Source organism: Melospiza melodia, unplaced genomic scaffold (assembly GCF_035770615.1).
Source record: "Melospiza melodia melodia isolate bMelMel2 unplaced genomic scaffold, bMelMel2.pri scaffold_264, whole genome shotgun sequence".
Lineage (NCBI taxonomy): Eukaryota > Metazoa > Chordata > Aves > Passeriformes > Passerellidae > Melospiza > Melospiza melodia.
The window spans coordinates 14,428-41,545 of record NW_026948586.1 but is presented as its reverse complement, the minus strand read 5'-3'; the positions used below and the strand labels follow the sequence as shown (position 1 = coordinate 41,545).

Genomic DNA, 27,118 nt, shown 5'->3' with positions numbered 1-27,118 from the left:
GCACCTACCTCCGAGTGCCCCTCCCCCCCTGCACCCCCAAACCCCCCTGGACCCCCCGAGAGGAGCCCCCGGGATGGGCCCCAAAAACGGCCAAAATAACCCAAAAAAATGGGGAAAATAATCCCAAAAAATGGGCAAAATAACCCAAAAAATGGCGAAAATAACCCCCAAAAAATGGGCAAAATAACCCCCAAAAAATAGGCAAAATAACCCCCAAAAAAATGGGCAAAATAGCCCAAAAATGGAAGAAATAACCCCCCAAAAATGGCCAAAATAATCCCCAAAAATGGGAAAAAAGGCCCCCAAAAAAACGGCCAAAATAACCCCCAAAAAATGGCAAAAATAATCCCAAAAAGATGGGCAAAATAACTCCAAAAATGGGCAAAATAACCCCCCAAAAATGACCAAAATAATGCACCAAATAAAATAATCCCAAAATTACTGAAACAGCCCCAAGTTTGACCAAAATAGCCCCAAAATGACCAAAGTAGCCCCAAATTTACTGAAATTCTGTTGGAATAGCCCCAAAATTGACCAAATAGCCCCCAAATAGCCCCAAAATGACTGAAGGAATCCAAAACTGTACAAAAAAAACCAAAAAAAGAGACCAAAAGAGCCCTGAAAGCACTGAAATACCCCCAAAATAACCCCAAGTGACTCCAATAGCCCCAAACTTGACCAAAATACCCCCAAAATTACCCAAACAGCCCCAAAATAACCCAAATAACCCCAAAATTATTAAATAACCCCAAAGTGATGATGAATCCCCAAAAAATTATTTTTAAAACCCAAAATATCCTGAAATAAAACTCCAAACTGACCAAAATAACCCCAAAAAATCTTGGAAATTACTGAAAAATGACCGAAATACCCCAAAACTGGCCTAAATAACCCCAAAAATGATTGAAAATTCTCCCCAGATTGCCCCAAATCCCTGAAATTCCCCCCGAAATTCCGGCCCCGAGGCCCCATCCCGGTGGTTTCTCTCCTCCCCGTCCCGAGCGCGATTTTGGGGGGAATTGACGGCGTTTTGGGCCAAAATGGGAAATTTTCCCCCTTTTTGGTGCCCTGCCGGGGGTGGGGACACGGAAATGTCCCAAAACCGGGGGGATTCACCCCAAAACTGCCCTGGGCGAAGCTTCACGGTCGTGTCTTAGCCGGGAACGAGCGAAACGACACCAAAACGGCTCCAAATGGCTCCAAATGCTCATTTTTCGTAATAAAAACAGCTAAAAAATGGAGTGAGTGGGGTTTTTTGGGCCAAAAAAGGGAGGGATTGGGGCAAAAATGAAATTTGGGGGGAAAAGGTGGGATTTGGGGGGGAAAATGGGGATTTGGGGGCAAAAAAATTGGCGATCTTGAAGCAAAAATGGGATTTGAGGGCACATTGTGGATTTGGGGTAAAAGTGGAGGATTTGGGGGTCGGTGCGTGCCTGGATTTGGGGTGAAAAAGCCAAATTTGGGTGGCTGGGATTGTGGTTTCTCTGAGGGCTGAGATTGAGGTGGTGCTGCCTGGGTTTTGGGGTGAAAAATCCCAATTTTGGGTTTGGGATGTGGTTTGTCCACGGGGTTTCTCCTGAGATTGTTCTGCCCTTTTTTGGGGTTAAAAGTCCCAGGTTTGGGTTTGGGATGTGGTTTGTCCAAAGGGTTTCTCCTGAGGTTGTGCTGCCCTTTTATTATGGGGTGAAAAACCCCAGTTTTGGGATTGAGGTGCGATTTCTCCTGAGGTTGTTCTGCCCTTTTTTTAGGGTGAAAAATCCCAATTTTGGGATTGGGGTGTGATTTTTCCAAGGGGTTTCTCCTGAGGTTGTTCTGCCCTTTTTTGGGGTTAAATCTGCCCCGTTTGGGTTTTTTCCCCTGCCTGGAAACGCGAATTAATTCCCAGATTTATTTCGCAGCCAAATCTCCGGAACTGGGGCAAAGGCCGCCGAGCTCCAATTAACGTTAATTCCAATTAACGCTCGTTAACGAGCTCCGGGGGGGGGTCCCTGATGTCTGAGCCCCCTTTGGGGGGTGGGGACGCCCCCAAATCCCTCAGGCCCCTCCCACAACGGCTGTGGGCGGAGCCAAGTCCCGAAATTCCCAAAATTCCCGAAATTCCCACGAGATTTTATTGGGATTGAATAAATAACCCGGGGTGGGGGAGGGGCTGGGGGGACCCCAGGGGGGTCCCGGCCCCCAAAATCCCCCCGGGGGTCCCAAACCCCCCCTCAGGCGCCGTCCTTGGTGCTGGTGCTGCTCAGGGGGACGGCGACGTCGTCGTCATCGAGGTGACCCGCCCTGGAGGGACCCCAAAAGCTCCCAAAAATCCCCAAAATTCCCCAAATTTTCGTCCTCCCCGGTCCCAGAATTTTCAACCTTTCCCAAAAACTTCAGCGTTCTCCTCAAAATGTTCAGGTCTTGATGAAAGCGTCAACACTTCCTGACACCAAAACTTCCATCCCAAACCCGAACTTCCATCCCAAACCCAAAACCTTCATCCCAACCCCAAAATTTCCAACCCAACCCCCAAATCTTCATCCCAACCCCAAAACCTCCATCTCAAACCCAAACTTCCAAACCAATCCCAAAACCTCCAAATCGACCCCAAACCTTCACCCCTTTTCAACCTCAAAACCTTCATCCCAACCCAAAACCATCATCCCAATCCCAAAACCTCCATCCCAACCCCAAACCTTCATCCTAATCCCAAAACCTCCATCCCAACCCAAGCCCAAAACCTTGAACCCAACCCCAAACTTTCATCCCTTTTCAACCTCAAAATCTTCATTCCAACCCCAAACCTTCATCCCAACCCAAACCTCCCCCCCAACCCAAAGATTCTCCATCCCTTCTCGTCCCCAAACCTCCTGGGTTCCTCCAAGAACCAACCCCACCCCAGAACAGGGACGCTGTCCCCATGGAAGGTTTGGGGGTCTCGGGGGGCGGTTTGGGGTCTCCGGGGGTCTCAGGGGGTTTTGGGGTGTCCTCACCTCCTCTCCACGTCCTTGACGGTCTCGGGCAGGGGCGCGTTGCGGGTCTCGGGCAGGAAGCAGGTGGCGATGGCCGACACGATGGGCGCGGCGCCGTAGATGACCAAGGGCAGCACCGGGGTCACGTCGGCCAACATCCGCACCAGGGGGGCCACCATGCTGCCCACGCGCGCCATGGTGCCACCCAGGCCCATCCCCGTCTGCCTGCGGTGGGACGGACAGACGGACACAGGGATGGACACAGGGATGGATGGATGGATGGATGGGTGGGTGGATGGATGATGGATGGATGGATGGATGATGGATGGATGATGGATGGATGGATGGATGGATGGATGGATGATGGATGGATGGATGATGGATGGATGATGGATGGATGGATGGATGGATGGATGATGGATGGATGGATGGATGATGGATGGATGGTGGACGGATAGATGATGGATGGATGGATGGATGATGGATGGATGGATGGATGGATGGATGATTGATGGTGCGGTCAATGGTTGGGTTGATGGGTGTTTGGGTTAATGAGTGGTTGGGTTGATGACTAGGTTGGGTTCATGGAGGGTCGGGTTGATGGAAGGTGGGGTTGGCACATGGTCAGTGACTGGCTGGGTGGGGGCGGGGCTGGGGTGACCCCACCCACCTGATGACGGTGGGGAAGAGCTCCCCGCTGAAGATGTAGGCGCAGTTGAAGGAGGCGGCCAAGGCGCCCTTGCCCACCACGGCGAAGGCCATGCGCAGCGTGGGCAGCTCTGGGGACACACCACCCACGGCTCCTCAGTGTCCACCCAGCGGTCATCCTTCACCCTATGGTCACCCTGCCCCCCCTGACGACCTCTCAACCCTCCAATGGCCATTCTTCAATGAGCCTTCATCCCACTGATGGTCCTTCATCATCCTTTTGTCCCATTGTTCTCCATCCCATTCTCCTCCATTGCATAGTCTTCCAACCCATTATTCTCCATCCCATTGTGCTCCAACCCATTGTCCTCCATCCCATTCTTGTCCAACCCATTGTTCCCCATCCCATTGTCCTCCAACCCATTCTTCTCCCTCCCTCCCTCCCTCCCTCCCTCCCTCCTCCATCTTTCATCCCATTGTTCTCCATCCCATTGTTCTCCAACTCATTGTTCTTCATCCCTCCATCCTCCATTCCTCCATCCCCTTCTCCTCAATTCCATTGTTCTCCATCCCCTTCTCCTCCATCCCATTCTCCTCCATCCCATTCTCCTCCATCCCATTCTCCACCACCCCGTTCTTCTCCATCCCATTGTTCTCCACCCCACTGTCCCTCCCCGTTGTCCCTCTGTCCGTCCCTCCGGCCGTTCCCACCGCCGGGCACGAAGATGTTGGCCAGGATGCAGAGCCCGGCGAGCGCCAGGGAGCCGCCCTGGGCCAGGCGCCGGCCCAGGCAGGAGATGACCAGCACGGAGAGGAGCTTGGCCGGGATGTCCACGGCGCCGAACACCAGCTGGCTCAGGTACACGTTGAAGCCGAAGCCCTGCAGGTCCATGGCCAGCCCGTAGTAGGCGAAGCTGGTGGAGAACCTGCACCAAAATCCAGAAATTCAGCACCAAAACCACACAAAATTGAGTGGTTGGGACTGGAAAGACGGAGATTGCCCCAAAAGACGGAGGTTGTCCCAAAAAAGGTGGAGATTGTCCCAAAAAATTGAGGTTTGCCATAAAGATTGAGGTGATCTCAAAAGATGGAGGTTGTCCCAAAAGATGGAGGTTGTCCCAAAAAATGATGGTTGTCCCAAAAGATTGAGGTTTACCCCAAAGTGGGACTTGGTCCCAAGGGATGATTTTTTTGCCCCAAACGTTTGACCCAAAAAGTCTGAATTTTTCCCAAAAATACAGGGAAATTTACCCCAAAATTTGTTTTCCCCAAAAAAGTGGGCTGTGTCCCCCAAAGGTGTTTCTTGCCCAAAAGGTGAGGTTGTTTTCCCAATAAAGGTGGGGATTTTTTTCCCCATAGGTGTTTTTTTCCCCATAGGTGTTTTTTTCCCAAAAAAGATTTTTTTTTTCCCCAACAAGTCAGGGAATTTCCCCCAAAAAATTGAGATTTGCCCCAAAAGATGGGAGGACGTTTTCCCCTCAAAATCTGTTTCTTTGCACCCAAAATCAGGGATTTTTGCCCAAAACCCGATTAGTTACTTCCCCACAATGTGTTTTTTTTCCCCCCAAATTGGTTTTTTTTCCCCAAATAGTGTTTTTTTACCCCAAAAAAATAAATGTTTTTTTTCCGGGACTCACCAGACGAAGGAGACCCCGCACGACACCGTCCTCATGCCGGGGGTCCGGACGAGCGCGGCCACGGCCCCGCCCGGTAACGGCGGCTCCGGGCGCACCAGAGCCCGCAGCGCCTGCGGGGAGAGAACCTGGCATCTGCCCCGGGATCTGCCCCAGGATCTGCGGGATCTGCCCCGGGATCTGCCCCGGGAACCACAGGGATCTGCAGGATCTGCCCCGGGATCTGCCCCGGGATCTGCCCCAGGATCTGTGGGATCTGCCCCAGGATCTGCCCCGGGAACCACAGGGATCTGCAGGATCTGCCCCGGGATCTGCCCCGGGATCTGCCCCAGGATCTGTGGGATCTGCCCCGGGATCTGTAGGATCTGCTGTGGAATGTGCTGCAGGATCTGCCCCGGGATGCGCGGGATCCACCGGGATCTGCCCCAGGATCTGCCCCGGGATCCACAGGGATCTGCAGGATCTGCCCCGAGATTTGCCCTGGGATCTGCCCCGGGATCTGCCCCGGGGTCTGCCCTGGGATCTGCCCTGGGATCTGCCCCAAGGTCTGCAGGATCTGCTCCAGAATCTGCCCCAGGATCTGCCCCAGGATCCACAGGGATCTGCAGGATCTGCCCTGGGATTTGCCCTGGGATCTGCCCCGGGATCTGCCCCAAAATCCACAGGATCTGCCCCATGATCTGCCCCAAGGTCTGCAGGATCTGCTCCAGGATCTGCCCCAGGATCTGTGGGATTTGCCCCAGGATCTGCCCCAATATCCGCAGGATCTGCCCCAGGATCTGCCCCGGGATCTGCCCCAGGATCTACCCCAGGAGGTGCCGCAGGATCTACCCCAAGGTCTGCAGGATCTGCCCCGGGGAGGGCTCCCAGGGGGATGGGGAGGGGGATCCGGGGGTCTGGAGGAATCCGAGTGATCTGGAAGGGTCTGGGGTGGGATCAGAGGGACCCAGGAGGGATCTGAGGGGTCTGGGGGGAGATCCAAGGAGTCTGGGGGAATCCAAGGGGTCTAAGGGGGATCTGGGTGCTCTGGAGGGGTCTGGGGTGGGATCGGAGGGATTTGGGAGGGATCTGGGGGGTCTGGGGGGGTTCCAAGGAGTTTGGTGGGGGAATGGAGGAGTTTGGGGGGGATCCAAGGGATTTATTTGGGGGAGATCCAAGGGGTCTAAGGGGGGATCCGGGTGAACTGGAGGGGTCTGGGGTGGGATTGGAGGGACCCAGCAGGGATCTGAGGGGTCTGGGGGGGGATCTGAGGGGTCTGGGGGGGTTTGGGGTCGACGAGAGAGGGAATGGGGGGGTCCATGGGAGATCAGGGGGGATTTGGGGGATCCCCCGGGATCCGGGTGGATCGGGGACGGAGCGGGAGGTACCATCGAACTGTGGGGGGGATTTAGGGTCAGACCAAGGGGATTCGGGGGCTCAGAGGGATCTGGGCGCCCCCCAGCCCCCTCCCCACCTCCTCGCTGAGCTTGTCCCCCTCCTCCTTGCGGCCGTTCACCCTGGCGACCTTGCGGAGCCCCCGCAGGGCCAGGTCGGGCCGGCCCGAGGTCACCTGCCAGCGCGCCGACTCCACGTAGAGCCTGGGGGGACACCGGGGTGGGCCATGGGGACGGACACCGGGGATGGACACCGGGGATGGACACCGGGGATGGACACGGGATGGACACTGGGGATGGACACTGGGGATGGACACCGGGGATGGACACTGGGGATGGACACTGGGGATGGACACCAGGGCTGGACACTGGGGATGGACATTGGTGATGGACACGGGGGATGGACACCAGGGATGGACACTGGGGATGGACACCGGGGTGGGCCATGGGGACGGACACTGGAGGTGGACACCGGGGATGGACACGGGATGGACACCGGGGCTGGACACTGGGGATGGACACCGGGGATGGACACCGGGGATGGACACTGGGGATGGACACCGGGGATGGGCACTAGGGATGGACACCAGGGATGGACACCGGGGCTGGACACTGGGGATGGACACCGGGGATGGACACCGGGGATGGACACTGGGGATGGACACCGGGGATGGACACCGGGGATGGACCCGGGATGGACACTGGGGATGGACACCGGGGATGGACACGGGATGGACACCGGGGATGGACACGGGATGGACACGGGATGGACACTGGGGATGGACACCGGGGATGGACACTGGGGATGGACACCAGGGCTGGACACCGAGGATGGACACTGGGGATGGACACCGGGGATGGACACCGGGGATGGACACCAGGGCTGGACACTGGGGATGGACACTGGGGATGGACACTGGGGATGGACACTGGGGATGGACACCAGGGCTGGACACTGGGGATGGACATTGGTGATGGACACTGGGGATGGACACTGGGGATGGACATTGGGGATGGACACCGGGGATGGACACCAGGAATGGACACCGGGGATGGACACCAGGGCTGGACACTGGGGATGGACACTGGGGATGGACACTGGAGGTGGACACTAGGATGGACACTGGGGATGGACATCAGGGATGGACACCAGGGATGGACACCGAGGATGGACACTGGGGATGGACACCGGGGATGGACACTGGGGATGGACACCGGGGATGGACACCAGGGCTGGACACTGGGGATGGACACTGGGGATGGACACCAGGGATGGACACCAGGGATGGACACCAGGGCTGGACACTGGGGATGGACATTGGTGATGGACACGGGGGATGGACACCAGGGATGGACACCAGGGATGGGCACTAGGGATGGACACCAGGGATGGACACCGGGGATGGACACCAGGGGCGGGCACCAGTGGTGGACACTGGGGTAGACATTGGGGATGGACAATGGGGGTGGACACTGGGGATGGACACCAGGGATGGACACTGGGGTGAACACCAGGGATGGACACAAGGGGTGGACACAAGGGATGGACACTGGGAGTGGACACTGGGGTCCGGTACCAGGAGTAGAAGAAGAAGACGAAGAAGGGCAGGGACACGGCGAGCTGGAGCTGCCGCCAGCGCGGGAGCCCGAAGGCCGCGGCCGCCAGCACGAACTGGCCCAGGGTGTAGCAGTAGCCATTGATGGTGCCCACCACGGCCCGCGCCTCCGTCGGGATCCACTCCATGCCTGGGCATGGCCGCGGGGTCAGGGGATGGCCCAAGGGGGGCCTGGGTGGGCTTGGGGGGTGGGTTCCTCATGGGTCAGTGGGGTTGGGTCAATGGGGTTGGTTAAATGGGGTTGGGCGTGGGTCAATGGGTTTGGGTCAAAAGAGTTGAGTTTGGTCAATGGGGGTTGTGTTGGGTCAGTGGAGGATGGGTCAATGGGGTTGAGTCAACGGCATGGGGTCAATGAGATGGGGTTGGGTCAATGGGGGTTGGGTCAATGGGGGTGGAGTTGAGTCAGTGGGGTTGGGTCAATGGGGGTTGGGTCAATGGGGGTTGGGAGGGTTGGGTTGGGTCAATCGGGTTGGGTTGCGTCAGTGGAGTTGGGTTGGGTCAATGGAGCTGGGTCAGTGGGTTGGGGTTGCGTCAATGAAGAGGGGTTTGGACCCTCCCATGGGTCATTGGGTTTTGGGTTGGATATGTGGGTCCCTCCCTGGGTTTTGGAGTCCCTCCCTGGGTTTTGGGGTCCATCTCTGGATTGGGGGTCCCTCCCTGGGTTAGGAGATTCCTCCTCAAGTTGAGGGGTCTCTCCTTGGGTTTTGGGGTCCCTCCCTGGTTTGGGGGTTCCACCCTGGATTGGAGGGTCCCTCCCTGGTTTTGAGGGTCCCTCCCTGGTTTTGGGGGTCCCTCCCCTCCCTGGGGGTCCCCGGCGGGGTCTCACAGAGGGACGCGGAGTTGAGGGACACGCCGGCCATGGCCAGCCCGGTGAGGAAGCGGCACACGCAGTACACCAGCAGCGACGGCGCGGCCGCCGTGCCCACCCCGGTGGCGCCCAGCTGCAGGTAACACCAGGTGAGCAGCGCCCGGCGCCCGAACCTGCGGGGACACGGCGGCACTGGGAGCACTGGGAGCGCTGGGAGCGCTCACTGGGAGCACTGGGAGCACTGGGATGGGGGATATGGGGACGTGGGTACTGGGAAGGGGGACATGGTGTGCTGGGGTCACTGGGATGGGGCTGTGGGCACTGGGATGGGCGCACTGGGAGCACTGGGATGGGCACACAAGGCACTGGGAGCACTGGGAGTGACGTGGGGACAGAGGAGAACCATGGGGACACCAGGACAAAGGGGGCCCAGAGGGAGCAGAGAACACGACACCCCTGCCCCCCTTCCCAGTCCCTCCCAGTACTCCCAGTCCCTCCCAGTCCATCCCAGTCCCTCCCAGTCCATCCCAGTCCATCCCAGTCCCTCCCAGTCCCTCCCAATTCCTCCCAGTCCCTCCCAGTCCATTCCCAGTCCCTCCCAGTCCATTCTCAGTCCCTCCCAGTCCCTCCCAATTCCTCCCAGTCCCTCCCAGTCCCTCCCAGTCCATCCCAGTCCATCCCAGTCCCTCCCAGTCCCTCCCAATTCCTCCCAGTCCCTCCCAGTCCCTCCCAGTCCATTCTCAGTCCCTCCCAGTCCCTCCCAGTCCCTCCCAGTCCATTCTCAGTCCCTCCCAGTCCCGCACTTGTCCGAGAGGATCCCGAAGAGGCTGGAGCCCAGCAGGATCCCGGCCATGTAGATGGACTGGGCCACCTGCCGCAGCTTCTTGGAGTCACACACCAGGTCCCACTGCCACCGGGAGGGGACACAGGGTCACCATGGGGTCACCATGGGGGTCACCACCAGGGTCACCATGGCTACGTGACCAGTGCCACCACAGGGACACAACTGGGACACCACAGGGTCACCATGGTCCCCACAGGGACACCGTGAGGACGCCACCATCCCCCCACCCCGAGGAACCCCACGGCGTCCCCTCCCTGACCTCGGTGACGATGGTGTCGCTGAAGATGCCATCCAGGTACGTCCATCCGTCGTGGCACGGCTCGGTGGCCGCCTCGGTGCCGTTGGCCGAGCCGTTGGCGTCCAGCAGGTGCCACTGGGGCTCCACGTAGCGGTGGCAGCTCTGCGGCCGGCGCCGCCCGTCCCGGGGGATGGACACCGCCAGGGGCACCTCGGTGGCGTTGGCCGCGGGCCGCGGGCGGCAGTGGTGCTCGGGGACGCCGGCCGTGAAGTTCTGCAGGAGGTTGTGGCTGGCCAGCATGAGCAGCGGCACGGCCAGCGCCGCCACGTAGGTCACCTGGAAGCGGCCCATGCCACCCAGGCGGGACAGCAGCTCCACGAAGGACATGGCCGGAGAGGGACGGAGATGGACACGGCACTGGTCAGCTGTGGGTGGGGAGAGGAGGAAACGGGGAGGGATGGTCAAAGGGTGGTCAAGGAAGGGTCCAAAGGGTGGCCAGAGAATGGCCAAAGGGTGGCCAAGGAATGGCCAAAGGGTGACCAAGGAATGGCCAAAGGGTGACCAAGGAATGGCCAAAGGGTGGCCAAGGAAGGGTCCAAAGGGTGACCAAGGAGTGGCCAAAGGGTGGCCAAGGAATGGCCAAAGGGTGGTCAAGGAAGGGCCAAAGAGGTGGTCAGTGGATGGTCAGGGAATGGTCAGGGAATGGTCAGTGGATGGTCAGTGGATGGTCAGAGGGTGGTCAGGGAATGGACAGACCCAGGGATGGACCAAGGGAAGGTCAGGAGAGGTCAGGGATGGTTTGGGTGGTCAGCAGAGGAGTGACCAAGGGGTGACGAAGGAGTGACCAAGGAGTGACCAAGGAGTGACCAAGGAGTGACCAAAGGATGACCAAGGAGTGACCAAGGGGTGACCAAAGGATGAACAAGGAGTGACCAAGGGGGTGAGGGAGGAGGATGAGGGTTGGCCCCAGGGGTGGAGGAAGGGCCAAGGGTGGATGGACAACAGTGGACGGTCCCCAGAACAGCACAAGGACCCTCTATTGATCGCCTATTGATTGCTCAATCAATCAATCAATCAATCAATCAATCAATCAATCAATTCATTAGTCTATCAGATGGGTCAACTGATGTGTTAATAGATTGATCATTCCTTGATCAGAAGATTTCTCTATCAGTCTGATTGATCAATCTGCTGACCAGTCTATCAATCTATTGATCTATCTATTGATAGATCAGTCTATCAATCTGTCTCTCTTATCTATCAATAGATTGATCCATTATCTATTCATCAATCCACCTATCACGGTCACTCTCACTTTATCAATCAATTAATTAATCAATCACTGATCATTTCTTGCTCTCAGCTCCCCCACATCCCTTCCTAATTTATCAATCTATGTATCAGCTAATCAATCAATCAATCAATCAATCAATCAATCAATCCTCTCTCCCCTCTCCCACCAATCCCTCACAATCAATCGATCCCCACCTGCTCTGCTCTTCCTCCTCCTCCTCCTCCCTCGGCCGCTCCGGCTCCGGACTCTGGGGACTGTCCGAGCTCTCCGGCCGTCCCTCTGTCCCTCTGTCCCTCTGTCCCTCTGTCCGTCCGGCCGTCCCTCTGTCCCTCTGTCCCTCTGTCCCTCTGTCCGTCCGGCCGTCCCTCTGTCCCTCTGGCCACCCCTCCCTCGGCCCCGCCCCCCCCCCCGGGCCCCTCCTTCACCCCCCCCCCCGGTCAATCGATCAATCCATGGATCAATGAATTTCCCTGCTGTCTGTGCCCGTTTATTGATCCTTAGCCGATCAACAAATTGATTTTCTGCTGGTAATCAATTATTGATTGATCTATTGGTTACCCTGCTGATCAATCCAGCGAGTTCTTTCTGTATTGATAAATTATTGATCATTAGACTCCCCTTATCTATAATAGGCTGATCACAATTAGTCCATGACCCCTTTATGTATTAGAATATTGATCCATATGTTTCTGTTATTGATTTATTGAGATATTGATTGATCTATTGCTGGCTTGATCAATCAATCTATTGATCTAGAGGGATCTCTATCGATCCATCTGTTAGTCTGTGTATCTCTAGTACCAATAAATTGATTTCTAATCTATTAATTGATCATATAATTGGTCTCTATTTTTCTACTGATGAATCTATTGAACCATAATCGACCAATCAGAATAATGATCTCCTTCTCCATCAATCCTTCTGATTGATCCTAACTGATCATCCTAATGACCCAGCTATTGATTTATAATCTATTATCAATGTGTCAATCTTAACCTCTCTATTGATCAGCCCCTTGGCCTGTAATCTTCCTATTGATTGATTTATTGACCTTTCATTGCTCTCTTACTTGATTTATTGACCTTTACTCCCTCTATTGGTTGATTTATTTATTTCGATCTCTCTATTGATCTACCTCCTGACCCATAATCTCTCTGTTGATCAGCCCTTCTCTCCATCAATCGATTATTGATCTCTGATCTGTCTCCTGACCTCGCTGGGCTCTCTGTGACCCATTGATCTCTCTGCAATCTCTCTATTGATCAGCCCTTCTCTCCATCGATCCATCTATTGATCTTTGACCTCGCCGGGCTCTCTGTGACCCATTGATCTCTCTGTAACCTCTTTATTGGTCAACCTCCTGACCCATAATCTCTCTATTGATCAGCCCTTCCCTCCATCGATCCATCTATTGATCTTTGACCTCCGAGACCCATCGATCTCCGTATTGATCACTGATCACTCACCTGTGGGGCACTCCCGCTCACTGCCGGCCTCTCCCAGCTCCAGATCCCGGTGCCGGAGCCCTCCCGGCCGTCACCACCCCATGGCCCTGCCCTGCCCCCGGCCTGGCCCCGCTCCTATTTAACCGGTCCCGGTTAACGTTTGACTCCGGGCCCGCCATGGATCGCTGGAGACGCTCCCGGGCCGGAAATGCCGGTGCCGACCACGCCGGGCCCACCGGGGACACGTGGGAGCTGCCCCTTCATCCCACGCAGCCCATCCTCATCCTCGCCCCGGGAGCCCCCCTGGCTGTGGCAGACGGGGACCCCCGGCCCCCTCGGGGCTCCTGCGGGGTGGATCATTGATGAGGAAGAGCCCCAGGGGCTCTGACCCGCGGCGTGGGAGCCCCTTGGACCCCGGGCAGGAGGGCGGCGGGGCAGCCGAGCGTGGGGGGACGGCGGGAGCCGGACACCGGGATTGGCGCCAGCCAGGTGTGAGGACACGTGGATTCCCGGGATCTCTGGGCACTTCTGGGACTTCTGGGACATCTGGGTCAGTGACATCCCCGAGCCCTCAGAATGTCGGGATCCTCGGGATCTCTGGGTTCTGGGGACTTCTGGGACATTTTTTTGCCCTCAGACTGTGGGGATCTTTGGGGTGCCTGGGTGGTCTGGATCCCTGGGATCGCGGATCCCTGGACATTCAGGGTTCTGAGTCCTTGGTTCTTGGGATCTCTGGTATCCTTGGGATCCCCGAGTCCTGGAGATCCCTGAGCTCCTGGGATGTCTGGACACCCTGTGCCCGGATCTTGTGTGCCTGGGATCCAAACACCTGAATCCTTGGGATTTGGGTCTTTGGGGTGTCCAGGAACAGGGTCTGTGGGTCCTTGGGAACCCTGGGCACCTGGACATGGGGATTTTTGGGGTCCCCAATCCTGGGATCCCAAATCCTCTGGATCCTCAATCCCCGGGGTCTCCAATCTTCTGGATCCTCAGTTCCTGGGATCTCTGATCTTCAGGACCCTGAATTCCTGGGGTCCCCAATCCTCAGGATCCCAAATCCCTTTGATATCTGATCCTCAGGATCCCCAAATCCCTGGGGTCCCCAAAGCCCAGGATCCCCAATTCTTGAGATCCCAAATTCCCAGGATCCCAAACCCCCAGGATCCCAAATCCTCGGGATCCCAAATCCTCAGGATTCCAAATCCTTAGGATCCCAAATCCTCGGGATCCCAAATCCCTGGGGTCCCCAATCATCAGGAGTCCCAATCCTCTGGATCCCCAATCCTCAGAATCCAAAGCCCCAGGATCCTCAATGCCCAGGATCCCTGATCCTCAGGATCCTTGATCCTGGGGTCCCCCAATCCCCGTGACCCCCAATCCCTGGGATCCCAAATTTCGGGGTCCCCAATCCCCGTGATCCCCAATCCCCGTGATCCCCAATTTCGGGGTCCCCAATCCTCGGGATCCCAAATTTCAGGATCCCCAATCCCCGTGATCCCCAATCCCCGGGATCCCCAATCTCAGGATCCCCAATCCTCGGGGTCCCCAATCCCCGTGATCCCAAATTTCAGGATCCCCAATTTCGGGGTCCCCAATCCTCGGGGTCCCCAGTCCCTGTGATCCCAAATCCCCGGGATCCCCAATTTCGGGGTCCCCAGTCCCCGTGATCCCAAATCCCCGGGATCCCCAATTTCGGGGTCCCCAATCCTCGAGATCCCCAATCCATCCCTGCGGTCCCAGCTCCTTCCCGCCCTCTCCCCCGGCCTTGTCCATCCCCGGCAGCTCCGGCCGAGGGGGAGGGGCCGGGGGGGTGGGGGAGGGGCCGGGGGGGGGGGGGTCCCGCGGTGCCGATCCACAATTTCCCGCTGGTTCCCGCTGGTTCCCGCTGGTTCCCGTGTTTTCCTTCGGGGCGGGCCCGGCCCGGCTGCGCGGGACCCCCCGCGGCCGTGGGAAAACAACCCCACCCCCACCCCCACATCGCACTCGAGTTTTGCTTTTATCGGTTTTTATTCCAGCACGGCCCAACCGCCCTCGATGTTGAGATTTGGGGGAGCCGGTGTCCCCCCCAACCCACAGGGAGGGGGCGGCCGGGTCTTTGTGGTCACTGCTGTCCCTCTGCTCTTCATGAAGCTCCTCCAAGCCCAAATCTGCTCGTTCGTCCATCGGGAGCAGCGAGGGATGAGGGTTCTGGGGTCCCTCGGTGGGGGTGGCGCTAACGGGGCCCTGTGGAGTTGCTGGATGGGGTGGGGTGGAGAGGAACCTGGAGATGTCGGGATTCGTCCTTGTGGGATCGTGTCCTGGTGGGCAGGGAGAGATGAAGCGTGGGTTGGAGAGAACAAGGGGGTTTTTGTGGTGGTGGGATGGACATCCATCCATCCTTCCATTCTTCCTTCTGTCCATCCATCATCCATCATCCATCCATCATCCATCCATCATCCATCCATCCATCCATCCATCCATCCATCATCCATCCATCCATCCATCATCCATCCATCCACCCATCCATCCATCCATCCATCCATCCATCCATCATCCATCCATCCATCCATCCATCCATCCATCCACCCATCCCCACGTTCAACCACGTTGTCTACCTCCATCCCATCCCATCCCATCCCATCCCATCCCATCCCATCCCATCCCATCCCATCCCATCCCATCCCATCCCATCCCATCCCATCCCATCCCATCCCATCCCATCCCATCCCATCCCACCACCCATCCATCCCTGTTCTTCTCCATCCCCACCTTCCCTCCACCTCCTCCACGGTCTCGGGCAGGGCCACGTTCCGCGTCTCGGGCAGGAAGGCGGCCACCAGCCCCGAGACCACGGGCGCGGCGCCGTAGATGACGAAGGGCAGCGCCGGGAACAGCTCGCCCGCCATCTTCACCAGGGGCGCCATGATGCTGCCCAGCCGCGACATGGTGTTGGCCATGCCCATGCCAGTCTGCCTGTAGGACACGCATAGCTCCTGAGGCCTCCTGAGGAACCACCTGAGGCCACCTGAGGGACCACCTGAGGCCACCTGAGGGACCACCTGAGGGACCACCCAGCCATGTCCTCTCCTTACCGGATCACGGTGGGGTAGAGCTCGCCCGTGTAGAGGAAGACACAGTTGAAGGACGCGGCCAAACAACCTTTGCCAAAGACGGCCAGGGCTGTCCGGAGTGTCCGGAGGTCTGCAGGGACAGAGAGACACCCGGGAGTCACCTCAGTGTCCCCACTTGACAAGAGAAGATCCCAAACACCAGGATTTGGGGCAAATCCCCCATAAAAAGCTAAAATGACCCAACCTGGGGAGTTTCATCAATGGGTTGAGCTCATCTGGGCCCTCCCAGCGAGGTTGGAGATCAGGGGACACCAGTGCCACCACCCCTGGCCTCACCTCGTGGCACCAAGGTTGGGAGGTTGGAGATGAGGGGACACCAGTGCCACCACCCCAGGTCTCACCTCGTGGCACCAAGACGTTGCCCAGGATGGCCAAGCCGGCCAGGATGAGCGCGGCGGCCTGGGTGAAGCGGCGCCCCACATAGGTGATGGTGAGGATGGACACCAGCTTGGCCGGGATGTCCACGGCGCCGAAGATCAGCTGGATCACGTAGATGTTGAACTCAAAGTTCTGCAGGTCCATGGCCAGCCCGTAGTAGGCGAAGCTGGTGGAGAACCTGCACCACGAGGGAGGAGAGGGGGTGAAAATGTCACCTGTGGGGAGGTGTGGGGTGGCACGGGGGCGTCAAGGATGTGGAGGGGATGGACAACCACCCACTGGTGTCCTCCACCGCCGGCCGTACCACACGAAGCAGAGGCAGAAGGAGATGCGGCGCAGGACCGGCGTCCGGACCAGGTCAACCACGGTGTGGCGGGTCTTGGATGACGTCATCTCCTTCTCCATGTGGGACTTCAGGGTCTGGAGGGACAGGGGGGGTCTGGGATGGGGGTGGGACACTGGGGACCCTCTCGTACCTGGGCAGGTCTGGGCAGGATGGGTGGGAAAAATGGAAGGGGGTCATGCGTGGGTGGTGGGATGGAGGTGGTGGATTCATGGATCGGTGAAGGGATGGGTGGGATGGGTGGAGATGGAGGACATGGAGGAGATGGATGTCATTGAGATGATGAAGATGAGTGCATGGATGGACAGGGATGATGGACACAGTGACCATGGATGGACAGCGTGGTGGTGGTGGGATGGAGGTGGTGGGATGGAGGTGGTGGATTCATGGATGGGTGAAGGGATGGGTGGAGATGGGGGAGATGGAGGAGATTGAGATGATGGATGGCACTGAGATGATGAAGATGAGTGCATGGATGGACACAATAAGGGATGATGGACACAGTGACCATGGATGGACAGCTGTCCATGGGGTGGACATTCAAGGGACCCCAATAAAACACCCCAGGGACACCCTGGGGGATCCGACGGAGCTTTTTACTTCTATGTCGAGCTTGTCCCCTTCCTCCTTCTTCCCGTTGATCCTGGCCACCTTCTGGAGCTCCCGCAGGGCTTGGTGGGACCTCCCCACCATGACGAGCCACCGCGCCGACTCCGTCAGCCACCTGCGCAGGAGGGGATGGAGCAGGAGCCCAAACATTGTCACTGTCCCACCTCAATCCTGCTGGCAATGTCCCCCCGTCCCTCTGGTCATCACCCCGTGTCCCCATTTTCCACCCAGCTGTTGCTGGACGTTCTCTTCATCCTTTCCTTCTGCCCACCTGCCCATGCACCTTTCCACCAAGCCATAACTCCAGCTGTCCATCCCTCCATCCACCCCACCATCCCTACCTCCACATGTCCACCGCTGCTTCCCATCCCACCATCCATCCATGGATCCACCCATGGATCCATCCATCCATGGATCCATCCATCCATGGATCCATCCATCCATGGATCCATCCATGGATCCATCCATGGATCCATCCATCCATCATCCATCCATCATCCATCCGTCCCTCCCTCCCTCCTCCTCCTCACCAGGAGTAGAGGAAGAAGCCGAAGAAGGGCAGGGACACCACGAGCTGCAGCTGGCGCCAGTCGGGGACGACGAAGGCGACGCCGGCCAGCAGGAACTGCCCGGCCGTGTAGCAGTAGCCCATGAAGGTGCCCACCAGCGCCCGCATGTGAGTCGGCATCCACTCCAGAGCTGTGGGACACGGCACGTGGGGACCTCCTGGGAGATCCCACCGGCACCCCAGGGGATGGGGAGACCACCAGGATGGTGCCCAGGAGATGGGGAGACCACCAAGATGGTGCCCAGGGGACATGGAGACCACCGGGATGTTGCCTGGAGGACACAGACGCCACCAGGATGGCTCCCACAGGTTCAGGGGGGACACGGAGCCCACCAGGATGATGCCTGGAGGACATGGAGACCCCCAGGACGGTGTCTGAAGGACACAGACACCACTGGGATGGTGCCTGGAGGACATGGAGACCCCCAGGATGGTGCCCAGGGGACATGGAGACCATTGAGATGGTTCCCACAGGTTCAGGGGGACACGGAGCCCACCAGGATGGTGCCTGGAGGACACGGACTACATCGAGATGGTTCCCACAGGTTCAGGGGCACACGGACACCACCACGATGGCTCCCACAGGCTCAGGGGCACACGGAGCCCACCCAGGTGGGCGCCCAGGGGTGACGTACACAGGGAGACGCTGTTGAGGACGATGCCCGAGAAGGCCATGCCCGTCAGGAAGCGGAACAGGCAGTACACGCTGAAGGTGGGCGCGAAGGACGAGCAGGTGCCCATGGCGGCCATCTGCAGGTAGCACCAGGTGAGCACCGAGCGGCGGCCGAACCTGGGCGGGGACAGCGAGGAGGAGGAGGAGGAGGAGGAGCATGGGGTGAGGATGAAGAAATGGGGGTGGAGGAGGAGAAAGAGGAGGAAGAGGAAGAGAAGGTGAGGAGAAAATGGAGAGAAGGAGGAAACAAGAAGGATGAAGAAGGAGGCAGGGGAAGGAGGAGCGGGTGAGGAAGAAGAGGATGAGGAGGGGGAAGAGAGGTGAGGAAGGTGAGGAAGAGAGAGAGGGATGAGGAGGAAAAGGGGATGAGGAAGAAAAAGAGGAAGAGGAAGAGGGAATGAAGATGAGGCAGAGAAGGTGACAGGAACCCCCTGGTGCCACTCCACCTGCCAGGGCCCCCCTGGTGCCACCCCACCTGCCAGGGCCCCCCTCACCTGTCCGAGAGCCCCCCGAAGAGGCCGCCCACCAGGACCCCGGCCATGTAGAGCGACTGCGCCAGCTGCTTGAGCCCCCGCGAGCTGCACACCAGGTCCCACTGCCGAGGGACACGGGGTGGGACAGAGGTCAGGGTCCCCTCTGTCCCCCCAGACCCCAAAACCACCCGTGGTGGCCATGGGTGGTCATGGAGGTCCATGAATGGCCACCCATGGAGGTCAATGAATGGCCAATGGAAAGGTGACAATGAATGCATGGCCACCCTTGTCATCACTGTCATGGCTGGAAGGTCCATGCAAGGGTCCTGTGACCCCTTGTGACCCCTTGTGACTCCTTGTGACCCCTTGTGACCTCTTTGTGGATGGCCACCACCTCCCCATCCCTCCCTTCCCCTCCTGGGCCTTCCTGGTGTTGACATCTCCACCAAAGGTTGAGCATGGAAGATGCTCCAGTTGGGAGAGGTCAATGCTGTGTTGGCACCTCCAGGTGGGACCCACCCATGGGATTGGGTGCAAAGCTCACCAGATGCCCCCAAAACCCCTCAAAGCCCACCAGACCCCCCCAAACTGCCTCCTGGGCCTTCCTGGTGTTGACATCTCCCCTGAAGGTTGAGCAGGGAAGATGCTCCAGTTGGGAGTGGTCAATGTCATGTTGGCAGAAGACCCTTTGTTGGTACCTCCAGGTGGGACCCACCCATGGGATTGGGTGAAAAGCCCACCAGACGCCCCCCAAACTCCTCAAAGCCCACCAGACACCCCTGCAAAACCCCTCAAAGCTCACCAGACACCCCCAAAACCCCCCACCACTGTCCCACCTCTGTGATGATGGTGCTGGTGAAGACGCTGCGGTCGTAGCTCCAACCATCCCCGCATGGCTCCGTCTCCGGCCAGGAGCTGTTGGTGGCCTCCGAGCCGTTGGTGTCCAGAAGCCACCACTGGGGTGTCACAAAGCGCCGGCACCGCTCCCCGCGGGGCACCCAGACCCTCAGCAGGGCCTCGGCGTCCAGGCCGGTGGCGTTGGCCCCGGGGCTTGGGCGGCACCAGTGGTCGCTGGTGGCCGCGGTGAAGTTCTGGAGAAGGTTGTGGCTGGCCATCATCAGCACGGGCAGGGACAGCAGCAGCACCGAGAGCACCTGGAAGCGCCCCATGCCGCCCACGTGCTCCAGGAGGCTGGCGAAGGCCATCTCGCCACCACCGCCACCGCCACCGGGGCCGGGCAATGCCCCACAGCCATGCAGAGCCCCAAGTTTCAGGGGTTTCACCCCAAAAGTGCCTCCCCGTGCCGCGCGGTGTCCTCCCTCCAGCAGCACCCTGGGGTGGGCTCCTATATAACCCGAGCCGAGGGTGGGTTGGGTTAATGTTTGACATCTCCGGGGGGTTTTTGGTGCTTTTCCAGCAGGAGAAGGCAAAAGTGCAGCGCAAAGGTGTCCAGGGGTAAAAACAAAAGGTGTTTTCGGGGCAAAAGTCTCACAAAATGGGGCAAAACTGGAGCGATTTGGGGCAGGAAGACAAAAAATGCTTCATTCCTTTTAATTATTATTTCCAGCATTGCATTTTGAGGGGAAAAGTCAGGCTTTGGAGAGGGGCTGTCCAGCAGGTTGGGTGGCACCAGGGTGGGCACCACAAGGAGAGGAAGTCTCCTGGCACGGACCAATGTCCGGCCTCCGGTGGCGCCTTTGGGTTAAATTTTAGCAATTTCAGTGGTCAAAAGGCGACGGAAAGGTGCTGACGGAGGTGGCCCTGCCCGGGTCAGCGCATTCCCCACCGAGGGTTAATTTTTGATGGGGACTTGATGGGGCCAAGGGACACGTCAGGAATGGGAGCAAGGGCCGGGGTGGCCTCGGGGGACGGAAATCGGGGAAGGGGCATCGGGAGGGGGCGGGGTGGGGTTTGGGTGGGGCTTCTCCAGATCCTCTGGGATTTGGGGACACCTCAGCCAGAAGAGGTTCGGGGTCACTGAGGATGGTCTTGTTGGAGGTTTGGGGTTATTTGGGATGGTCTTGGTGGAGGTTTGGGATTACTGAGGATGGTCTTGGTGGTTTGGAGTTATTGAGGATGGTCTTGGTGGTTTGGGATTATTTGGGATGGTCTTGTTGGAGGTTTGGGGTTATTGAGGATCCTCTTGTTGGAGGTTTGGGGTCATTGAGGATGGTCTTGTTGGAGGTTTGGGGTTATTTGGGATGGTCTTGGTGGATGTGATATCCAGCGTGGTGTTCTTGGTGCCACCTTATCTGAGGTGACTCTGGGGACATGGTTCTTGGGCAGCGTCCTCTTGGACGAGGTTATGAGGTGTCACTAAAAATGGGGGGTTTAGGTGCCACCTCATCGATGGACAAGGTTGTGGGGTGTCCTCTTGTGGAGATGACCTCCAAAAAAGAGGTGCTGGGTTGTCCCCTCCCTGAAGTGACATCAGGGACATTCTTGGGCATTGTCCCATGGGAGGTGACCTCAGATGTGGTTGTTGGGGTCACCTGGGGGGGCACAGATGAGACCCTGAGACGTGTCCCCACCAGAGCTGTTTTATTCCTGCCCAGATGTCCCCGCCCCAATAGGAGGTCCCAGGACACGACCCAGGTGTCCCCCTCCAGCTGTGGGGACCCCTGTGGTCGCTGGTGGTCACTGGTGGCCGGGGCTGGGGGGCTGTGCCCACCCCCAGGGTCCCTCAGGGCTCCTTCAGGGGGGGCCCGTCCTGGGGCTGGAGCGCAATCTTCTCCTTGGGGTCACCTGCTGGCTTCTGCTTGGTCCTGCAGGGACGAGGAGGAGGAGGAGGAGGAGGAGGAAGGTCATGGTATGGGGAAAGTGACCCAGGCTGAGCATTCAGCCAATCACAGAGCTTGTTACTCTGCCATCAACAATTCATTGTCCATCATCCATCCATCCATCCATCCATCCATCCATCCATCCATCCATCCATCCATCCATCCATCCATCATCCATCATCCATCCATCCATCCATCATCCATCCATCCATCCATCATCCATCCATCATCCATCCATCATCCATCCATCCATCCATCCATCCATCCATCATCTATCCATCCATCCATCATCCATCCATCCATCATCCATCCATCCATCATCCATCCATCCATCCATCCATCCATCCATCCATCCATCCATCCATCCATCATCCATCATCCATCCATCCATCCATCCATCCATCATCCATCCATCCATCCATCCATCCATCCATCCATCCATCCATCCATCCATCATCCATCCATCATCCATCCATCCATCCATCATCCATCCATCCATCATCCATCCATCATCCATCCATCATCCATCCATCCATCCATCATCCATCCATCCATCCATCCATCCATCCATCCATCCATCCATCCATCCATCCATCCATCCATCCATCCATCCCTGTCCCCACCTGTTCTCCACCTCCTCGATGGTGTCGGGCAGGGGCGTGTTGAGGGTCTCGGGCAGGAACGCGGCCGCCACGGCCGCCACCACGGGGGCCACCCCGTAGACGGCGGGCGGGAGGAAGGGGTAGTACTCGTCCATCATCTTCACCAGCGGCGCCACGATGCCGCCCACGCGCGCCATGGTGCTGCCGAAGCCCAGCCCTGTCTGCCTGCGGCGCCGGGAGGGTCACGGGGGACACCGAGCGCCCGGGGGGTGTCCGGGGAGGGGGGACAGGGACATGTCCCACCCTGGGGACGCGGGGACGCGGCGGTACCTGATGGGCGTGGGGTAGAGCTCGGTGGTGTAGAGGAAGACGCAGTTGAAGGAGGCGGAGAGGCAGCCCTTGCCGATGACGGCCAGCGCCGTGCGCACCGTCTGCAGCTCTGCGGGGACATGGGGACACCCAGGTGGGGGGACATGGGGACACCGGGGCCGGGACACCGGGTGGGGGGATGTGGGGACACCAGGGCTTGACCACCACGTGGGGACACTGGGGCTGGGACATGGGGTGGGGGGACATGGGGACACCAGGGCTTGACCATCATTTTGGGACACCTCGGGCAGGTGGGGATGGGGCAGCGATGGGGAGGTCATTGGTTGGACATAGGGGTGGAAACGTGGATGAAGACAATTGACAAGGTGGGGACATTGGTGGCCAGAGTGATGGACACCCCACTCCACACCCACCTGTGGGCACGAAGATGTTGGCCACGATGACCAGCCCCGCCAGGAACAAGGTCACCATGAGCGAGAGCCGCCGGCCAACGTAGCTCAGGGACACGGTCACCACCACCTTGGCCGGGAAGTCAACGGCGCCGAAAATCACCTGGATGAGGTAAATGCTGACCCCAAAGTTCTGCAAGTCCATGGCCAGGCCGTAGTAGGAGAAACTGATGGAGAACCTGGAGCGAGGTGGGAGAGGGGGGACCTTGAGGTGACATCACCTTCCTGGGACAGGATGGGACGGGGATGGCAGGTGGGGGAGGAGAGGGTTGGATGGATGGGGTCACTGGTTGGGTGTCCAGGTGTCCATCCATCATCCATCCATCCATCCATCCATCCATTCATCCATCCATCCAATCCATCCATCCATCATCCATCCAATCCATCCATCCATCATCCATCCATCCAATCCATCCATCCATCATCCATCCATCCATCCATCCATCCATCCATCCGTCCGTCCGTCCGTCCGTCCCTCCTCGCCCCCAGCCCCACCAGACGATGGACAGGCAGAAGAAGATGTGACGGATCACGGGGGTCCGGACCAGGTCGGAGACGGTGTAGGAAGATTTCAGAGCTGCCAACTCCTCCTTCATGTTGGACTTCAACATCTGGGACAGAGCAAACGGGAGAGGTTGGCGAGGGGGCTGGGAGTGGTCTCCAGCCCCCATCCCCACCACAGGGCCACCAGACCTCCACCGTGATCTTCTCGCCCTCCTCCTTGCGGTTGTTGAAGGTGGCCACACGCTGCAGGACCTTCACCGCCCGCTCAGCCTTGCCCGAGAGCACCAACCACCGTGCCGACTCCGCCAGCCACCTGCAGCCAGCCAGGGGAAACTGAGGCACGGCCAGCACGCCCCCCCACCACATCCCCACGGCCTCCCCAAGGGGCCCAAGGTCCTACCAGGAGTAGAGGAGGAAGACGAAGAAGGGCAGGGACACGGAGAGCTGGAGCCAGCGCCAGTGGGGGACGGCGTAGGCCACCCCGGCCAGGATGATCTGGCCCAGTGTGTAGGCGAAGCCGGTGATGGCCACGGTGATGGCGCGGTACGGCGTGGGGATCCACTCCACCACTGCCGGGGACACGGGGACACGGCTCACTCGGGGTGTCCCCACGGAGATGGGACCGTCCTGGTCAGCGCGGCCACCCCAGCATGGTCAGATGTGTCCACACCGTGTGACCACAGCATGGCCACAGGGATGTCCTCGCTCATGGACACTGGGATGTCCCCATCCATGGCCATTGGGTTGTCCCACCCACGGTCATTGGGATGTCCCCATCCATGGCCATTTGGGACGTCCTTATCCATGGTTTTCCCCACCCATGACCATTGGGTTGTTCTCACCCATGGCCATTGCGTTGTCCACTTCCATGGCCATTGGGTTGTCTCTACCCATGGTCACTGTGTTGTCCCCACCCATGGCCATGGCCATGTCCCCACCCATGACCATTGCATTGCCCCCCATGGTCATTGGGTTGTCCCCACCCATGGCCACAAGGATGTCCCCACCCATGGCCATGGCCATGTCCCCACCCATGACCATTGGGCTGTCCCCACCAAGGTCATTGGGTTGTCCCCCTCCATGTCCATGTCCCCACCCTGCCCAGGGCTGTCCCCGTGTCCCCGCGTCCCCTCACCCAGGCAGGCGATGCTGAGGCCGAAGCCGGACAGCGCCATGCCGCCGGCGAAGCGGAACGCGCAGTAGGAGGCGTAGTTGGGGGCGAAGGCCGTGCACGTGCCCATCACCCCCAGCTGCAGGTAGGACCACATCAACATGGCCTTGCGGCCAAACCTGCAACGGGAGCCACTGGGAGCACTGGGAGCCACCAGGGATGGGCCGTCCAGAGCCCCACAGGGAAACTGAGGCACGGAGTGTGGGGGGGGCTGTCCTGCCTTTACCTGTCTGAGAGGCCCCCCAGGACCAGGGCGCCCACCAGGACCCCGGCCATGTAGATGGACTGGGCCATCTGCCGCAGCTGCCGGTAGCCACAGACCAGGTCCCACTGCGGGGACAGGGGGACGTCTGTCAGTCTGTCTGTCTGTCTGTATCTCCATCCATCCATCCATTAATCCATTGCTACATCCACCCATCCATCCACCCATCCATCCATCCATCCATCCATCCATCCATCCATCCATCCATCCATCCATCATCCATCCATCCATCCATCATCCATCCATCCATCCATCATCCATCATCCATCCATCCATCCATCCATGCATCCACCCGCCCATCCATCCATCCATCCATCCATCCATCCATCCATCCATCCATCCATCCATCATCCATCCATCCGTCATCCATCCATCCATCATCCATCCATCCATCCATCCATCCATCCATCCATCCATCCATCCATCCATCCATCATCCCTCCATCCATCCATCATCCATCCATCCATCCATCCATCCATCCATCCATCCATCCGTCATCCATCCATCCATCATCCATCCATCCATCCATCCATCCATCCCTCCATCCATCCATCATCCCTCCATCCATCCATCCATCCATCCATCCGTCATCCATCCATCCATCATCCATCCATCCATCCATCATCCCTCCATCCATCCATCCATCCATCCATCCATCCATCCATCCATCCATCCATCATCCATCCATCCATCATCCATCATCCATCCATCCATCATCCATCCATCCATCCATCCATCCATCCATTGATCCATTGCTACATCCACCCACCCACCCATCCATCCATCCATCCATCCATCCATCCATCCACCCATCATCCATCCATCCATCCATCCATCCATCCATCCATCCATCCATCCATCATGCATCCATCCATTCATCCATCCATCCATCCATCCATCCATCCATCCATCCATCCATCCATCCATCCATCCATCCATCATCCATCCATCCATCATCCATCCATCCATCCATCCATCATCCATCCATCCATCCATCCATCCATCCATCCATCCATCCATCCATCCCTTGTCCCACCTCACCCCAAATCCCACCCCATCCCCACAGAGCTGTTGTGCCCCCCAGGACACCGTGGTCACCTTCCCACCCTCCCCGTCCCCGTTGTCCCCATGTCCCCACCTCGGTGACGATGGTGGCCACGTAGATGCTGCGGTCGTAGTCCCACCCGTCACGGCACGGCTCGGTGTTCCGGGCCCCGCCGGTGACATTGGCCACGTAGCGCTGGCAGGACCCCAGGGTGACATCCGGGGACCCCAGGGTGACATTGGGCCACCCCAGCATGGCACCAGCGGGGCCCAAGGTGCCATTGGGGGACACCCAGGTGCCATCAGGTGACCCCGCGGTGCCATCAGGCTGGACATTGGTGCCATCAGGTGACCCCACAGTGCCATCAGGTGTGACACGGGTGTCACTGGCACTGTGGGCGGACCTCAGGGTGGCACCAGGTGACCCCGAGGTGCCACCAGGAGACCTCAGGGCGGTGTTGGAGCCTCTCAAGGTGTCACGAGGAGCCGCTGAGGTGGCACTGGGTGGCGCTGGGGTGGCACCGGGGACATCGGGGGTGGCACCGGGGACAGCAGGGACGCGGCAGCGGTGCGGGGGGACGGCGGCAGTGAAGTTCTGGAGAAGGTTGTGGCTGGCCATGAGCAGGATGGGCACCGCCAGCAGCGCCGTCTGCAGCACCTGGAACCGGCCCAGGCCCCCGACCTGCGCCAGCACCGCCCCGAACGGCATGGCGGGGACACGGGGACACTGCTGGGGACAGGGGGACAGCGATGGACACGGGGACATGGCGGGGACACGGGGACACTGCTGGGGACAGGGGGACAGCAATGGGGACAGGGGGACAGTGATGGACACGGGGACACGGACACTGCTGGACAGAGGGACAATGGTGGGGACAGGGGGACAGCGATGGACACGGGGACATGGCGGGGACACGGGGACACTGCTGGGGACAGGGGGACACTGCTGGGGACAGGGGGACAGTGATGGG

General features: G+C 58.8%; 3 protein-coding genes across 5 annotated transcripts; all 3 read right to left on the bottom strand.

The window, feature by feature from the left end:
- Positions 1-1,874: 1,874 nt before the first annotated feature.
- On the bottom strand, positions 1,875-12,988 carry LOC134433796 (solute carrier family 22 member 6-like). Of its 2 annotated transcripts, none has more exons than XM_063182503.1 (11): positions 12,873-12,988; positions 10,134-10,537; positions 9,834-9,937; positions 9,049-9,203; positions 8,184-8,352; positions 6,687-6,810; positions 5,237-5,346; positions 4,311-4,525; positions 3,622-3,730; positions 2,973-3,176; positions 1,875-2,280 (listed from the first exon to the last, which is right to left on the bottom strand). In XM_063182503.1, exons 2-11 carry the CDS (start codon positions 10,497-10,499, stop codon positions 2,211-2,213), a joined length of 1,626 nt encoding a protein of 541 aa, XP_063038573.1. In that variant the 5' UTR covers positions 10,500-10,537; positions 12,873-12,988; the 3' UTR covers positions 1,875-2,210. The 2 variants fall into 2 exon arrangements, with proteins under 2 accessions (XP_063038573.1, XP_063038575.1); XM_063182505.1 differs by lacking the exon at positions 12,873-12,988 and adding an exon at positions 11,601-11,774.
- A 1,851-nt stretch (positions 12,989-14,839) lies between these two features.
- LOC134433791 (solute carrier family 22 member 6-B-like) lies at positions 14,840-20,341 on the bottom strand. Of its 2 annotated transcripts, XM_063182498.1 has the most exons (10): positions 19,842-20,341; positions 19,027-19,127; positions 18,495-18,649; positions 17,822-17,990; positions 17,283-17,406; positions 16,644-16,759; positions 16,303-16,517; positions 15,923-16,031; positions 15,600-15,803; positions 14,840-15,148 (listed from the first exon to the last, which is right to left on the bottom strand). In XM_063182498.1, the coding sequence occupies exons 1-10, from the start codon at positions 20,208-20,210 to the stop codon at positions 15,064-15,066; spliced, it is 1,647 nt and encodes a 548-aa protein (XP_063038568.1). In that variant the 5' UTR covers positions 20,211-20,341; the 3' UTR covers positions 14,840-15,063. The 2 variants fall into 2 exon arrangements, with proteins under 2 accessions (XP_063038568.1, XP_063038569.1); XM_063182499.1 differs by lacking the exon at positions 14,840-15,148 and having other exon boundaries at positions 15,662-15,803; positions 16,238-16,517.
- A 1,188-nt stretch (positions 20,342-21,529) lies between these two features.
- On the bottom strand, positions 21,530-26,999 carry LOC134433792 (solute carrier family 22 member 6-A-like). Its single transcript, XM_063182500.1, has 10 exons — positions 26,242-26,999; positions 25,068-25,171; positions 24,806-24,960; positions 24,071-24,239; positions 23,860-23,983; positions 23,662-23,777; positions 23,131-23,345; positions 22,718-22,826; positions 22,409-22,612; positions 21,530-21,770 (listed from the first exon to the last, which is right to left on the bottom strand). Exons 1-10 carry the CDS (start codon positions 26,911-26,913, stop codon positions 21,689-21,691), a joined length of 1,950 nt encoding a protein of 649 aa, XP_063038570.1. The 5' UTR covers positions 26,914-26,999; the 3' UTR covers positions 21,530-21,688.
- Between the last annotated feature and the right edge of the window lie 119 nt (positions 27,000-27,118).

Coding starts and splice junctions, on each gene's coding strand:
- LOC134433796 (XM_063182503.1), bottom strand. CDS start 10,499: ATGTCCTTCGTGGAGCTGCTGTCCCGCCTGGGTGGCATGGGCCGCTTC. Junction 5,347..6,686: donor GGGACAAGCTCAGCGAGGAG/GTGGGGAGGGGG, acceptor CTCTCCCCGCAG/GCGCTGCGGGCTCTGGTGCG. Junction 3,731..4,310: donor CAACATCTTCGTGCCCGGCG/GTGGGAACGGCC, acceptor GTGTGTCCCCAG/AGCTGCCCACGCTGCGCATG.
- LOC134433791 (XM_063182498.1), bottom strand. CDS start 20,210: ATGGCCTTCGCCAGCCTCCTGGAGCACGTGGGCGGCATGGGGCGCTTC. Junction 16,518..16,643: donor TTCTGCCTCTGCTTCGTGTG/GTACGGCCGGCG, acceptor CTCGTGGTGCAG/GTTCTCCACCAGCTTCGCCT. Junction 15,804..15,922: donor CTCTACCCCACCGTGATCCG/GTAAGGAGAGGA, acceptor CGTGTCCTACAG/GCAGACTGGCATGGGCATGG.
- LOC134433792 (XM_063182500.1), bottom strand. CDS start 26,913: ATGTCCCCGTGTCCATCGCTGTCCCCCTGTCCCCAGCAGTGTCCCCGT. Junction 23,778..23,859: donor GCGAGAAGATCACGGTGGAG/GTCTGGTGGCCC, acceptor GCTCTGTCCCAG/ATGTTGAAGTCCAACATGAA. Junction 22,613..22,717: donor CTCTACCCCACGCCCATCAG/GTACCGCCGCGT, acceptor CCGGCGCCGCAG/GCAGACAGGGCTGGGCTTCG.